At 39.1% G+C, this 12,870-nt stretch overlaps 1 protein-coding gene across 1 annotated transcript in view; it reads right to left on the bottom strand.

Moving 5' to 3' along the window:
• Positions 1 to 10,220: 10,220 nt before the first annotated feature.
• LOC118600038 overlaps positions 10,221 to 12,870 on the bottom strand; it is a 21,393-nt gene continuing 18,743 nt past the window's right edge. Inside the window, exon 2 of the mRNA XM_036216623.1 lies at positions 10,221 to 11,736. Coding sequence (XP_036072516.1) covers positions 10,221 to 11,736 — 1,516 coding nt within the window. The remainder of the gene's footprint in view (positions 11,737 to 12,870) is intronic.

Genomic DNA, 12,870 nt, shown 5'->3' with positions numbered 1-12,870 from the left:
AGCGTACCTTGTATAACTCTTCGGTGCATCGGGCCGATGCCTCTAAACATTCTTTCACTGAAAGGTTCCGTGGAGAGTTTTCCCTCGGTTGAACTTGATGCAGATCCAGTGAGGAACGCGGAGGTTCTGTTAGCTTGTTGGTAGGAGGCGTATGGAATTAACCATCCACTCAGATCGCATCCATAACTCTAAAACAAAGGCTAAATTCGGCCCGGCGTTGTGTAAAAAAAACTCAACGTTAGCTAACATCGCTAGCATTTTGAACGAACGTTCTCTCCACTTTAGCAGGACACTTGATGCTAATTTGAGTTTGTTTTTTGTTTAAACAATCTTTAGCTAGCTAACATTTCCTCCCTTTGGACGGAGCACAGCCCACTAAAACTTGCATGTAATAATAAGAGTCTCGTTCGGTCTTTAGGTTACCTTTTCCTCGGTCGGCACCACAGTGGCCGAAGCGTCTGCGTGTCTGCCGCGTCCCTCCGGTGCTGGGGCGCGGAGTAAATGTCCAGGATGTTGATAAGGTTGAAAAGTTCTCTTGTTTTGTTTTCGGTCGCGCTACTACTAACATTATAGATTTTTAGGCCTGTTGTTCGTTCCTCCAAAGAGGCAGATAGATTTTTCACATGATGGCTTGTTGCAGGACACCTGCGGGCTGTGGCTGCTTCTTGTTCATTGATTGTAGCTTCTGATCAAAATGGGAGGTGGCGGCCTCTTGTCCAATCAAAGCACGAGAAATCCTCTGCCTTCGGGTTCATGCAAAGTGGCTTCCTTTTCATGCAAAGTGGCTTCCGTTTTATGCATACTCCTCTCTCACACACACATATATACTTTTCCTCTCACACACACACATATATACTTTTCCTTTCACACACATATGTACTTGTCTTTCACATACATATATTCTTTTTTTAAATATGATGCGAAAGAGAGTATATATGTATGTGAAAGAGAAAATAATTTATGCGAAATAGAGTATATATGTATGTGCAAGAGAGAATATATGTATACGAAAGAGAGTATATATGTATGCGGAAGAGAGTATATATGTATGCAAAAGAGAATATATGTATGCGAAAGAGAGTATATATGAATGTGAATGGTTCAGAATAAATAATGTCTTGTACGGCCCCTCATACTCTGGGCCGTCTAAGAAGGTGACCACCATATAAGTAGACGCCATTTACGAATAGGTATTACGTAGAAAGAAGAAGATAATAGAAGGGCTGAAAGGACCAATACTTCTGGAAAAAGAAAGAATTAAAAAATGTTGGAGATCCTCCATCCATCTATTTTCTACACTTATTTTTAGCCAGGGTTATAGGGTTGCTGGAGCCTATGCAGCCATCAGGTAAAGATGGGGCACACCCTTAACAATTGGACAGTCCATTGCAGCTTTGAGTGACCTTAAAACTTAAAAGCTTTTGTTACTGTCAGAAGGGAAGACATCGTTCGAGGGGAAGACATAAAGCCCTACCCTCTCCTGCACAACATCATATGCTGTCCCTTCAGTCAGATGTTTGATGTGTTGAGGGTCCAGGCTGTGAAAACATCAACAGTCATGATGTTCTCCAGAAAAACCTGGGACCCTGTTCTCCAGAAACACACACCGTTTCTGTACTTGTCACTAACAGGAGGAATGTAATCTGGCCAAAACGCAGACAAAGGATTTTAAAAGAGGTTAACATTTCTTCTGTGCCTTTCCAGAAACAGAAGGTAAATTAAAATATTATTACTCCTAGACCTCTCAAGTTAGCACTTTTAAATGTCAGGTCTTCAGCAGGAAAAAACATTTTTAATTAATGATTTCATCACTGAGAACAAAGTTGATTTTATGTTTTTAGTTGAAACCTGGTTAGATGAGAATAGTAGGAGAGCAGTTCTCACAGAGTCAGTATGGAAGCCCAAACTGTTCTTAATTATATAAATAAATACAACATTATTTAATCAAGCAACACTCCAATAAAAGTCTTTTCAATAAATAATTGACCATTTTATTATGAAATACATTTCATTAAAATTCAAATGGACCATTTTATTATGAAATGTATTTCATTTTTACTTTAAAACATAATTTTTATGTTAAAAACATTTCATAATAAAAATATATATCATAATAATTTTTTTTTCATGTTAGATATTATTATAATCATGTGAGGGTTTTTTTTGTAAAAGCTTGTATTTCAAAATTACTGTTTTCCAAAGTGTCCTTTTTATTTCACAATGCTGTTTTTCAGAACGACGTATTTATTTCATGATGAGCTTTTTCCGAATAATAACTCTGTCTGTCAATCACTGAAAGTGGGTGGGATCTAAACGTTCATTGGCTGATCCTCTGAAATCGACTTGTATGCCTAGACTCCCGCTACTGTGTGTCGCACAATTAAAATGAAAATTTTTTTTCTTTCTTCATTTAGTCTGAAAGCAAAAAAAAAAAAAAATAGTCTGAAAGCATCACTCGTTGTTGTCACTTAAACTAACCGACATTTGTGTTTGTTTATGAGGGAGAAAATAAAGGAACATTATTTTTATGGTTGAGAATCTTCGTTTCTGGAAACTTTTAAACTTTTGACCGTCCTCGTCGGGAAGTAGTCAGACTGTGATCACGTTCTAGCTTTACGGGAGTCATTCGGGGCTCAATTAAAAAGGGTCCGGGCGGTTTGTCCGAACCTACTCTAACCCAAACCTTGACGCGGCACCGACAATCCTGCTGATCCTCCGGTTCCGGGATCGTTCCGTGCACCGGAAACCCTGAGTTACCCTGGGTTATGCAGTTTTGTTCAATGAAATGTTTCAGTGTAAAAAGTTATCTTTTGGAAACTTTCCATGTTTTGAATATGTAGCCCTACAGCTGAAGGCCTCACTCAAAACCATATTTGTAAATATCTACCGCCCCCCTGGATACTGTGCAGAATTTAACCTTGAGTTTAGTGAACTGCTGTCTATAATTTGTCTAGATTTTGACTGTATAATCATGGCTGCAGATTTTAACATCCATCATGGAAATCATGAGAACAAAAGGACTATGGACCTGATAAACACTCTGGACAATTTTGGGTTGACTTAACATGTAACAGAGCCCACAAACAACAGAGGGAATATTCTTATTTATTGATTTCCAAAGGTCCGAACATCTCTAAGGTTAATTTATGTGATTTAGGTCTGTCTGATCACTGCTGTGTTTTCTGTGAGAGCACAATTCCAGTACACACAAATGTTTTGAGGGAGGAGATCACAAAACGGTACATATCTGAAGATACTAGTGAGATGTTCAATCAGATTTTCTCTCTGACTCCTCCCCTCTCAGGGAATTCAGTCAATGAACTTGTTAATAGCTTTATTTCCAACATGTCAAATATCATGGATGGTATTGCTCCTAGTAAGCTGAAGGTGATCTCTGGTAGGAAAAAAATCTCCTTGGAGAAATTCCATTCTGGTAAAGAACGGAAAAAGAGAATGTCGGAAATCTGAAAGCAAATAGAATAAATTAAATAAAACATAATCAATATAAACAAAGTTTAGCATGAAATAAAACAGGGTTTATACTCAATAAATCCCTGTCCTGACAGTAAAATCTGCCCAACACAAGAAGCTCTCAGCCCGCATCTGTTTGCTCAGCTGTTAAAAAAAAAAAAAAAAAGAAAGAAATCTGAACGCAGATGGCGAAAATCTAAACTACAGGTAGATTATGGCCTCTATAAAGAGAAACTTCACTTATATAATTTACAGCTGAGCAATGCAAGGAAATCCTATTTTTCTGAAATTATTACCAAAAACTCCCATAATGCTCAGGCCTTATTTAATATAGTCGACAGGTTGACAAAACCCCCAGTGTCAGTGGCACCAGAACTTTACCTCACCAAAGCCTGTAATGACTTTGCCAAATTCTTCAGGGACAAAATCAAAAACATTAGACAAACAATTGTTTCATCAACTACAAGCCCAGTATATGAACCATATCCACTAGAAACCAGTACAAACCCAATGGCTCAGTTTCAACCCATAAACGGTAAAGAACTGCAGGACATTCTATCTCAACTGAACTCCTCCTCCTGCTGTCTGGATATTCTACCCACAAGCTTTTTCAAAAAAGTTTCAAAGATCCTGGAACCAGCCCTGCTCCAGATTGTGAACTTGTCATTAACATCTGGTGTTTTCCCAGAACCACTGAAAACAGCTGTAATCAAACCTCTCCTAAAAAAGTACAGTCTAGACAAAACTCAAATGAACAACTACAGACCGATATCAAACCTGCCTTTTTAAGTAAGATCATTGAAAAAGCTGTTTTCCATCATTTAAATGAATTCCTAACAAAAAACAACTGCTATGATGTCTTCCAGTCCGGCTTCAGACAGAACCACAGCACTGAAACGGCTCTGACCAAAGTGACTAATGACATACGTTTGAATACAGACAGTGGAAATATGTCAGTGCTAGTTTTACTGAATCTCAGTGCTGCGTTTGATACAGTCGACCACGCAATACTACTGAGACGACTGGAAAACTGAGTGGGTCTCACTAGGCCAGTACTAAACTGGTTCAAAACGTACTTAGAAACAGGAAATATTTTGTGTCAATTGGTAACTTCACTTCTGAGACAATAGAAATTACATGTGGAGTGCCCCAAGGCTCCATCCTGGGACCACTTCTATTTAACATCTACATGCTCCCACTGGCCCAGGTTATAAAGAACAACAACATTAGTTACCATAGCTATGCAGATGACCCACAGATATATATTAGACTGACACCAGGAGACCGAGGCCCTGTACAGGCTCTTGGTAAATGCATTGAGGACATTAATGACTGGATGTGCCACAATTTACTTCAATTAAACAAAAACAAAACTGAGGTGATTGTCTTTGGGGCTAAAGAGAAAAGGTTGGAGAGCTTCAATCTATTCAACTAAAAACTACCAACCAGGCCAGAAACTTGGGTGTAGTGATAGACACAGACTTAAATTTTGATAAACACATTAAGGCAGTCACAAAATCAGCCTATTATCATCTCAAAAATATCTCAAGGATTAAAGATCTGATGTCTAAGCAGGACCTGGAGAAACTAGTGCATGCTTTCATCTTTAGTCGACTTGATTACTGTAACAGTGTTTTTACAGGACTACCAAAAAAATCCATCAGGAAACTGCAGCTTATTCAGAACTCTGCTGCTCGGGTTCTCACAAGGACCAAGAAAGTAGACCACATCAGTCCAGTTCTGAGGTCTTTACACTGGTTACCTGTCTGTCAGAGGATAGACTTTAAAGTTCTGTTACTGGTTTATAAAGCTTTGAATGGTTTAGCACCAAAATACATGACTGACCTCCTGACCCAGTATGTACCAGCCAGACCTCTCCGATCATCTGGATCTGGACTTTTATCAGTTCCTAGAGTCAGAACTAAACATGGAGAAGCTGCATTCAGCTTCTATGCTCCACAGATCTGGAACAGACTTCTAGAAAACCTTAGATCTGCTGAAACACTCAGTGTATTTAAATCCAGGTTAAAGACTCAGTTGCATTTGATTAATATGTATTCAAAAGTTTACGTCCGCACTGTTTATCTATGCTTGTTTTAAATTAAAATCTTTTTACTTTCTTTTAATTTTATTTTAATGATTTGAATGATGATGAATGACATTTTTACTATTTCTTTTGATTGTTTCTTTTAATGTTTTATGTAAAGCACATTGAATTTTATCTGTACATGAAATGCGCTATACAAATAAACTTGCCTTGCCTTGCCTTGTCAGTTAATTTTTGAAACTGAGTATTATGCATGAGTCTACATTTTGGTTGGCTGGTTTGTGCACCAACAAGCAGGTAAAAAGTAGTATTTGTGCACTAAAAGGTGTTGCGTTTACAGTTGTGACCATAGGTTTACATACCTTGCAAGAAATTATGAATATTTAGTCATTTATTTTACTATTTGATCAAACCTATTTAAATAGGTAAAAAAAAAAGAAAAAAAATAGATCAAGAAGTCATCAGCATGACACAGAACATGTTAACTATATAAAATAAAACAATACAGAAGTTTTTTTCTTGCTATCCCTGACAATTTTTCTGGTAGTTGTGGCAGAAGTTTTTGTGATTATGGTTTGATTTCAACAGAAGCCCTTACTTTCCACTTCTTGATCAAAGTTTGAACACTACTGACTGGCATTCTCAGTTCCTTGGATATCTTGTGTCCATTTCCTGTTTTATGCAGTTCAGTTACCTTTTCCCATAGATCTTTTGACAGCTCTTAACTTTCCCAGCCACTCAGGATACAGAAGTATTAGTGCATTACTGGATGAGAGATGCAAGGGTCATTTGGGCCCAGAAACTCCACAATCTGTTGTGCACACACATTGATTACAGGCAAACAAATCACTGGTAAGGATAATTACATTTAACCATCATTCAAATCCGTTTGTATCAGAAATGTTAACGCTCAAACAGGGTAATTTGCGAAGTTTCTGTTGTTATGATATAAAAAAAGGTAAAAAGATTATCTTTGACAATAAATGGCTTCACCCAACCACTAACTGTGAGGGGAAACAAGGTTTTTTGTGTTTATCATTCATATTCTATTAGAATTAATCACTTCTATCAGGGACTATAAACTTATGACCACAAATGTACATTTTTCAATTTTCAACTTTTGAAACACACCAAGGTCTTTTACTGCTTTTATGCCCTGTCCTTGTTTTTGCATTGAAATCTTTTCAATAGTTTTCTCACAAAAAAACTGTAAAGACAAATATGAGAATCATCTTATATTTTTAATTCCAAATCGTGTCTGTAAATAAAATAATGTCTAAATGCAACTTACTAATGTGACAAAATAGGTGATCTAAGAAAACATCTTAGAATAATTACATTTTTGATAAAGACATGTTTAGATGCCACACAATTAAAGAAGAGGTGTTATATTGTGTATGAGACCTTATTAGAAAGCATGGTTGATATTTGGACTTATTGATAAATCACAGTAAAATGGCAAAGCTGGAATCATAAAAGAGGACACCATTTGTCTTTGGTTTTGGGCACTAAAACGGTTTCATTATTTTCTATTCAAGTGAAGACTGAAAAGACGCTTTGTACTTTGAGGTTCTTCATGGACAAAGGAGAGCTGACGTGGTTTTTGTTTTGAGAAACACAGGTTTCAGGAAGCAATGCAGTCTTGCATTCATCAAATTGTGGATTAGTTAAAAAAGGTGCAGCTACGACAACACCTTCATTCCTGTTTAAATTAAGGTAACATTACTGTTGCATGAGTGGCTTAAGGGAATTGCTTTCGTTTTGTTTTTTACAGTCCAGTCAAGCCTCTTTCTTTTGTTAGTTAAAGACTACTTTCTTTATTGTCAAAAACACATTTTTCAAAAGAAGAGCTTAAAGCTAAAACTAGTTTCAAATTTGTTTACCAAAGTGAAGATGCATTTTCTGGTAACTTATCAAGGGTCAAAGATAGAAACTTTGAACACCCTTCAAAGACTTTGACATTGAAAGCAGACATGACTACCATATTTTCAAGATCAGTGTTCCTCATTCCAGGTCCTCGAGATCCGCCACCCTTCCTGTTTTTTTCAGATCTCTCCACATTCTGATTGAATGAACACACCTTGTCCAAGCAATTAGCAGCAACCAGTACACAAAGAGCTGAAAAAAGGGCAGGGTGGAGGCTCTCGAGCACCTGGAATGAGGAACACTGTTCTAGAGTATAAGTTGCACCAGAAGTACAAGTCGCAGGAGCTAAAAATACATAATAAAGACAAGAAAAAATATATATACATATTTATTGCATGGAATTAGAACGACATGTCATTAAATTCAGCATTATTTTGCTTGAACTGGATAAAACAACAGGATGTTCTGTGCTCACGTGTCTCCACATTAATGTTGTATATTATAAAATATTAAATATTGCACACAATATGCAAATTCAACAGCTTTGTTTCTCATGAAAAAGTTTAATGTGATTCCAGACAGTTGATTGGTGGTGTTTGCTTCTTCCTTCTATGTCTTTCTTCAAAATGCTTAATTGTTAACACTCAACTACAGGAGACAAGACTTCATGAATAAGCATTACTTGGAAAAGCTTTTAAAATGCTCTGCCAATAAATGGTGATCAACAAAAACACACACACACACACACACACACAAAACAGTGATTATCAGCCATCATTCACAAAAGACAAAAGTTTATCATCTTGAGAAAATCTGAGAAAGGGATGAAAAAAGAAATGTTAATTTTAATGAAATTGTGGAAGACATTTTTAAATAAAAAAAGATTTCCAAATTGTTATTTTTTGTTGAATTATAATTCTATGGTGCATGAAAACAACTGAGATGATTCAGAACAACTAGTGACAGAACTAAAAATGAAATGGTCTCATGCTTTTTTTTTTTCTGAACTCTGAAAATGGATCTGATCCACTGGTCTTTTAATGCAATCAACAAAATGTATTCCACGCTAAGGAATGGGAATGCGGACCCCTCCTGCCCAGACAGAACTCATGAGGCTGGATTCACCAATGATTCCTGGGGCAAGTGGAGGCTGATGTGTCTGACCAAGCTCTCTATGGAAGATGTCAAAGTTGTATTCATGTTCCTGAGGTTTTGGATCACTCGCAATTGGAATTTCTGATCTATCGGGCGGTGTCAGAGGTGAACCTCGTGAGAAGCGAGCTGAAGATAGTGAGAGACGAGCTGTCTGATCTGAAGATACTTTGGGAAGCAGAGACTCATAGAGACGGCCTTTCACAAGCGGATCAGAAGCCCTGTGCCACTCTTGCCCAGCTGAGCAGGGTGCTTGCAACCCTTGAACTTGTGGGGAAGATGGATGTCAACTTGGAGCGACTTTCTGCTGGAACAGAAGGGAGAGTGATTTAAATTGCCCTTATTCTAGACCATTTTGAAATTCGCCTGAGACTCAGCAAGACCAGTGAAGGACTCAACTAGCAGGACAAAACAATCTGCTGGTGCCAGAAAGAATGATCTAATCTGACTCCCCTTATCTGAGGGTGCTGCCCTTGGGCCCTGTCAAAACATGTCCGCTTCTACAGAGTGTGAAAGGCAACTGTGAGTGGAGATGAAAACTGCTCATCCCTTCTTGATCTTGGCATTCCTGCAAGCTCCCTCCTCTCCCAAGTGTAATCTGGACCTGCGCTCTTCTGAGGCACCTAATGGACTAATGCAAAGGTGTCCTCTCCCCCCTGACCATCCTACCCACTATACCTCATGGACTGTGTCTTCAAATGTACTGTGCTTCTGTGTAATGGTGTATTTTCTGCTTGAATCTTAACATTGTACACAGTGTTAAGATATGGCCATTCTTCCACCTGTGCCCTAGCCCCCCCTCTTGTGGCCTTCAATCCCCATGCTAGTAACAGGGTGCCGGCCTGTTGGCTGCTTCTGCACTGAACCTTGAAGTGTCCGTTTGTACCTCTCTGTCCATCTTGTTCTGGGTTGTACTGACAAAAAAAGCAATAGTATCTTGAATCTTGATGACCTTCACAGTTTGATCAGGGCTCAGAACAATGTTTCCAAATAGAAGTTCCATTAGAGTTTTGAAACTTCCTGAAACACAAGCTCAATGTAGTCATCACTACAGGAAAAACATACCCGGTAGGTATACAATAGACTAACATTCTCTAATTTGTATTTCATTGTCCATAGTAATGTATTGACACTGACCAATTTTAACAACATTTAGAAAATGGCCAATTAGGCAGGACAATATAATATGAGAGTTTTGTTTGAGTTAATTCTTGGACCAAACTGCCTTTCGATTAAGAAAATAATAAAAAAAAATGCTTATGCCCTAAAAAAAGCAGCTTGTTAACAGCTACATTTTCTATAGAAAAACTGAACAAATATTTAAGACAAGTAGTGACACAAGAACAAACGTTTTTATTGTTTTATTGTTCCAAAACATGTAGAGCTCAAACAAAAAGACACAAATTTACCAATCCCACTGAAGCTGCTGAAAATTTCAAAAATGGCTTCTTGTTGTTGCATAAAAAAACAGACACACAGGGATAATTCAAAACAAAATGGTAGGAATAACTTTTTTATACAATTAAATCATGTAATTACAATCAAGTTCCTATTGTTGTCAGTATGGGAATATTGGCCGAAAAAATATTTTAAAATGTAAGTTCTTTAATATATTTTTTTAAGTTTTTACACACATAAGAGTCGAGAGTCACCAAGATAACGTCAAGTAATTGTTGATCAGTTTTCATTCAAAGTTGTTAAAATTCTTGAATAATTTTTTAAGAAAATATGTAAACCGGTCATCTTCTGTTCCTTCCACTACTCCTTCAATCTGCTGCACTGCTGCACCAGCGTCTGGCTGTGTGCTAGCAACCGTATCTGCTAACTGTTGTCCTGCTGACACTACAGACTCCAGCACAGCTTCTTCTGGCTGCTTGCTAACAATTGTCTCAGCTAACTGTTGTCCTGTTGTCACAGCAGACTCCAGCACAGATTCTTTTGGCTGTATGCTCGCAACCGACTCTGCTAACTGTTGTCCTGCCGACACTACAGATTCCACCAGAGCTTCTTCTGGCTGCTTGCTAACAATTGTCTCAGCTAACTGTTGTCCTGTTATCACAGCTGACTCCAGCACAGCTTCTTCTGACTGTATGCTAGCAACCGTCTCAGCTAACTGTTGTCCTGCCGACACAACAGATTCCACCAGAGCTTCTTCTGGCTGCTTGCTAACAATTGTCTCAGCTAACTGTTGTCCTGTTGTCACAGCTGACTCCAGCACAGCTTCTTCTGGCTGTATGCTAACAACCGTCTCTGCTAACTGTTGTCCTGCCGACACAACAGATTCCACCAGAGCTTCTTCTGGTTCTTTCATCTCTGGAAGAGGTATTTCAGCTTCTCCCTGTAGATATCTTTGAATGACCCATGCTGCTGCAATCACAGCTAGGCCTGCAAGAACTCCAAAGCCCAGAATGTCCCACCTCCATGCTTTCTTTTCCCCCTCTAAAAGTTTCTTGAAGGTGTTTATTTTGGCCTGTTTTAAAATGTCTTCCTTTGACATGTTGCTGGATGATTTTCTAATGCGATCTGCTTCTATTTGAATTTCTTCTTCAACTTCCTGAAGTATGGAGTTGGTGTAGTGGTCTCCATTATTCAGCTTCAGGATGTCATCAATGTTGGTCAGCAGCTGTGTAACCTGGAACTTGTTGCTCCTGTAGTCGTCCTGCTTGGCATTCTTCCAGTATCTGTTGTCAAAGACGTGGCAGCGACCACCGCACTTCTGCACCAGGTCTGACAGACCCTCACTCTGACTGACATACTCCTGAATTGTCATCCCTTCAGGGAGCTGGTCACCATGAGTGAAGACCACCACAGCGTGCGTTAGGACCTCCTCTGAGAAATGCTGGCAAACCTGGTTGATGACAGCCTGCTCGTGCTCTGTGAACTTCTCCACCTTCAGCACAATCAGAACCGCATGAGGCCCGGGAGAGCACTCAGTGATGCACCGCATCATCTCACGTTTCATGTCTTCTTCTGAACTATTGGGTGCCAAGAGACCTGGAGTGTCTATCAATGTGAGGCTTCTTCCATTGACTTGTCTTGTCTGGCTTTCAGAAACACAAAAGCTGGAGTCAAAGTTACTGACTTTGAACACAGTATTTCCAAATATAGTGTTAGCCAAACTGCTCTTTCCATTTCCCGTTTTTCCCAGCAGGACAATCCGTAGAGGTGTTGGCACTAAGGAAGGAAAAACAGTAAAAAGTCTTTACATTTATGAGCTGATTGCTTGTTCTTAAATTACATGTAATGATCTAGATTGAGTTGGTCAATAACCATCAAGAGTCGTAAGCTTTGGACACAAACAATAATACGATTTGCAAATTCCCGTGGCCTGCCCCTCTTTTACCTTGCTACCAATTCGTTGCTCGCCACTTGTCAACAAATGTGTTCTTAAGTTTGATGCAGCAGCCACGAGCAAACCAGCTAATATTTTTTAGCCTGATTGCTACACAGAGTGGTGTCTGCGTATACTGTTTGGAAGACACAGATATTGTGGAAAACATTGGTTAGTTTTGAAGAGTTTTACGAAAAAATCAGTAATCACGTGTCCATGTTTGGGTTCATGTGATCATTTGGAGATTTCTCAGTTACCAGGAGACTCTATCTCACTCTGGGGGTTGTGTCTGTAAAACAGCCAATCTGTAGGTGTTTCTGCGTCACTGTGACTGAGACCTGCATTAACCAAAAATGGGAAAAATAATAACAAATGTAAAAGTAGGGGATCTTTTTATTGTTGTCTCGATGAAAACAGGAAACATATGGCTAAGTTCAGGAGGCTCAAGCCTCAGCCGCTCTCTGTCTGCCGGCGTATCGAGTGAGTGAGTTCCGCTGGCTCCGGGTAGAGTGGCTAGCTACTGCCTGAGAGCCGTTGCAGGTGTGAAAAGCTGCCAGCCTATGCAGAGTGTTTTCCACCTTCACTCAACCATATCCGGGATGAGCTCTGGCAACCCCGCAGAGAGTTAAGGAAATAGATGGAAGTTCAGGACATAGTTCTGGCCTCTCTGACTTTATCTCCAAAACCTCTAACATGTGCTGTCCCTCTGATGTATTCATTCCTGATCCTATCCATCCTGGTCACTCCCAAAGAGAACCTCAGCATCTTCATCTCTGCTACCTCCAGCTCTGCTTCCTGTCTTTTCTTCAGTCCCACTGTTTCTAGTCCAAACAACATGGCTGGTCTCACCACAGTCTTGTACACCTTTCATTTTATTTGTGCTGAAACTCCTCTGTCACACATCAGACCTGACACTTTCTCCACCCATTCCAACCTGCTTGCACTCTCCTCTTCACTTCTTGTCCACACTCTCCATTACTCTGTACTGTTGACCCTAAATACT

The sequence above is a fragment of the Oryzias melastigma genome, linkage group LG18, assembly GCF_002922805.2.
Source record: "Oryzias melastigma strain HK-1 linkage group LG18, ASM292280v2, whole genome shotgun sequence".
NCBI lineage: Eukaryota > Metazoa > Chordata > Actinopteri > Beloniformes > Adrianichthyidae > Oryzias > Oryzias melastigma.
Note: the sequence above shows the minus strand (reverse complement) of the source record. Positions and strands in the feature narration are given on the sequence as shown.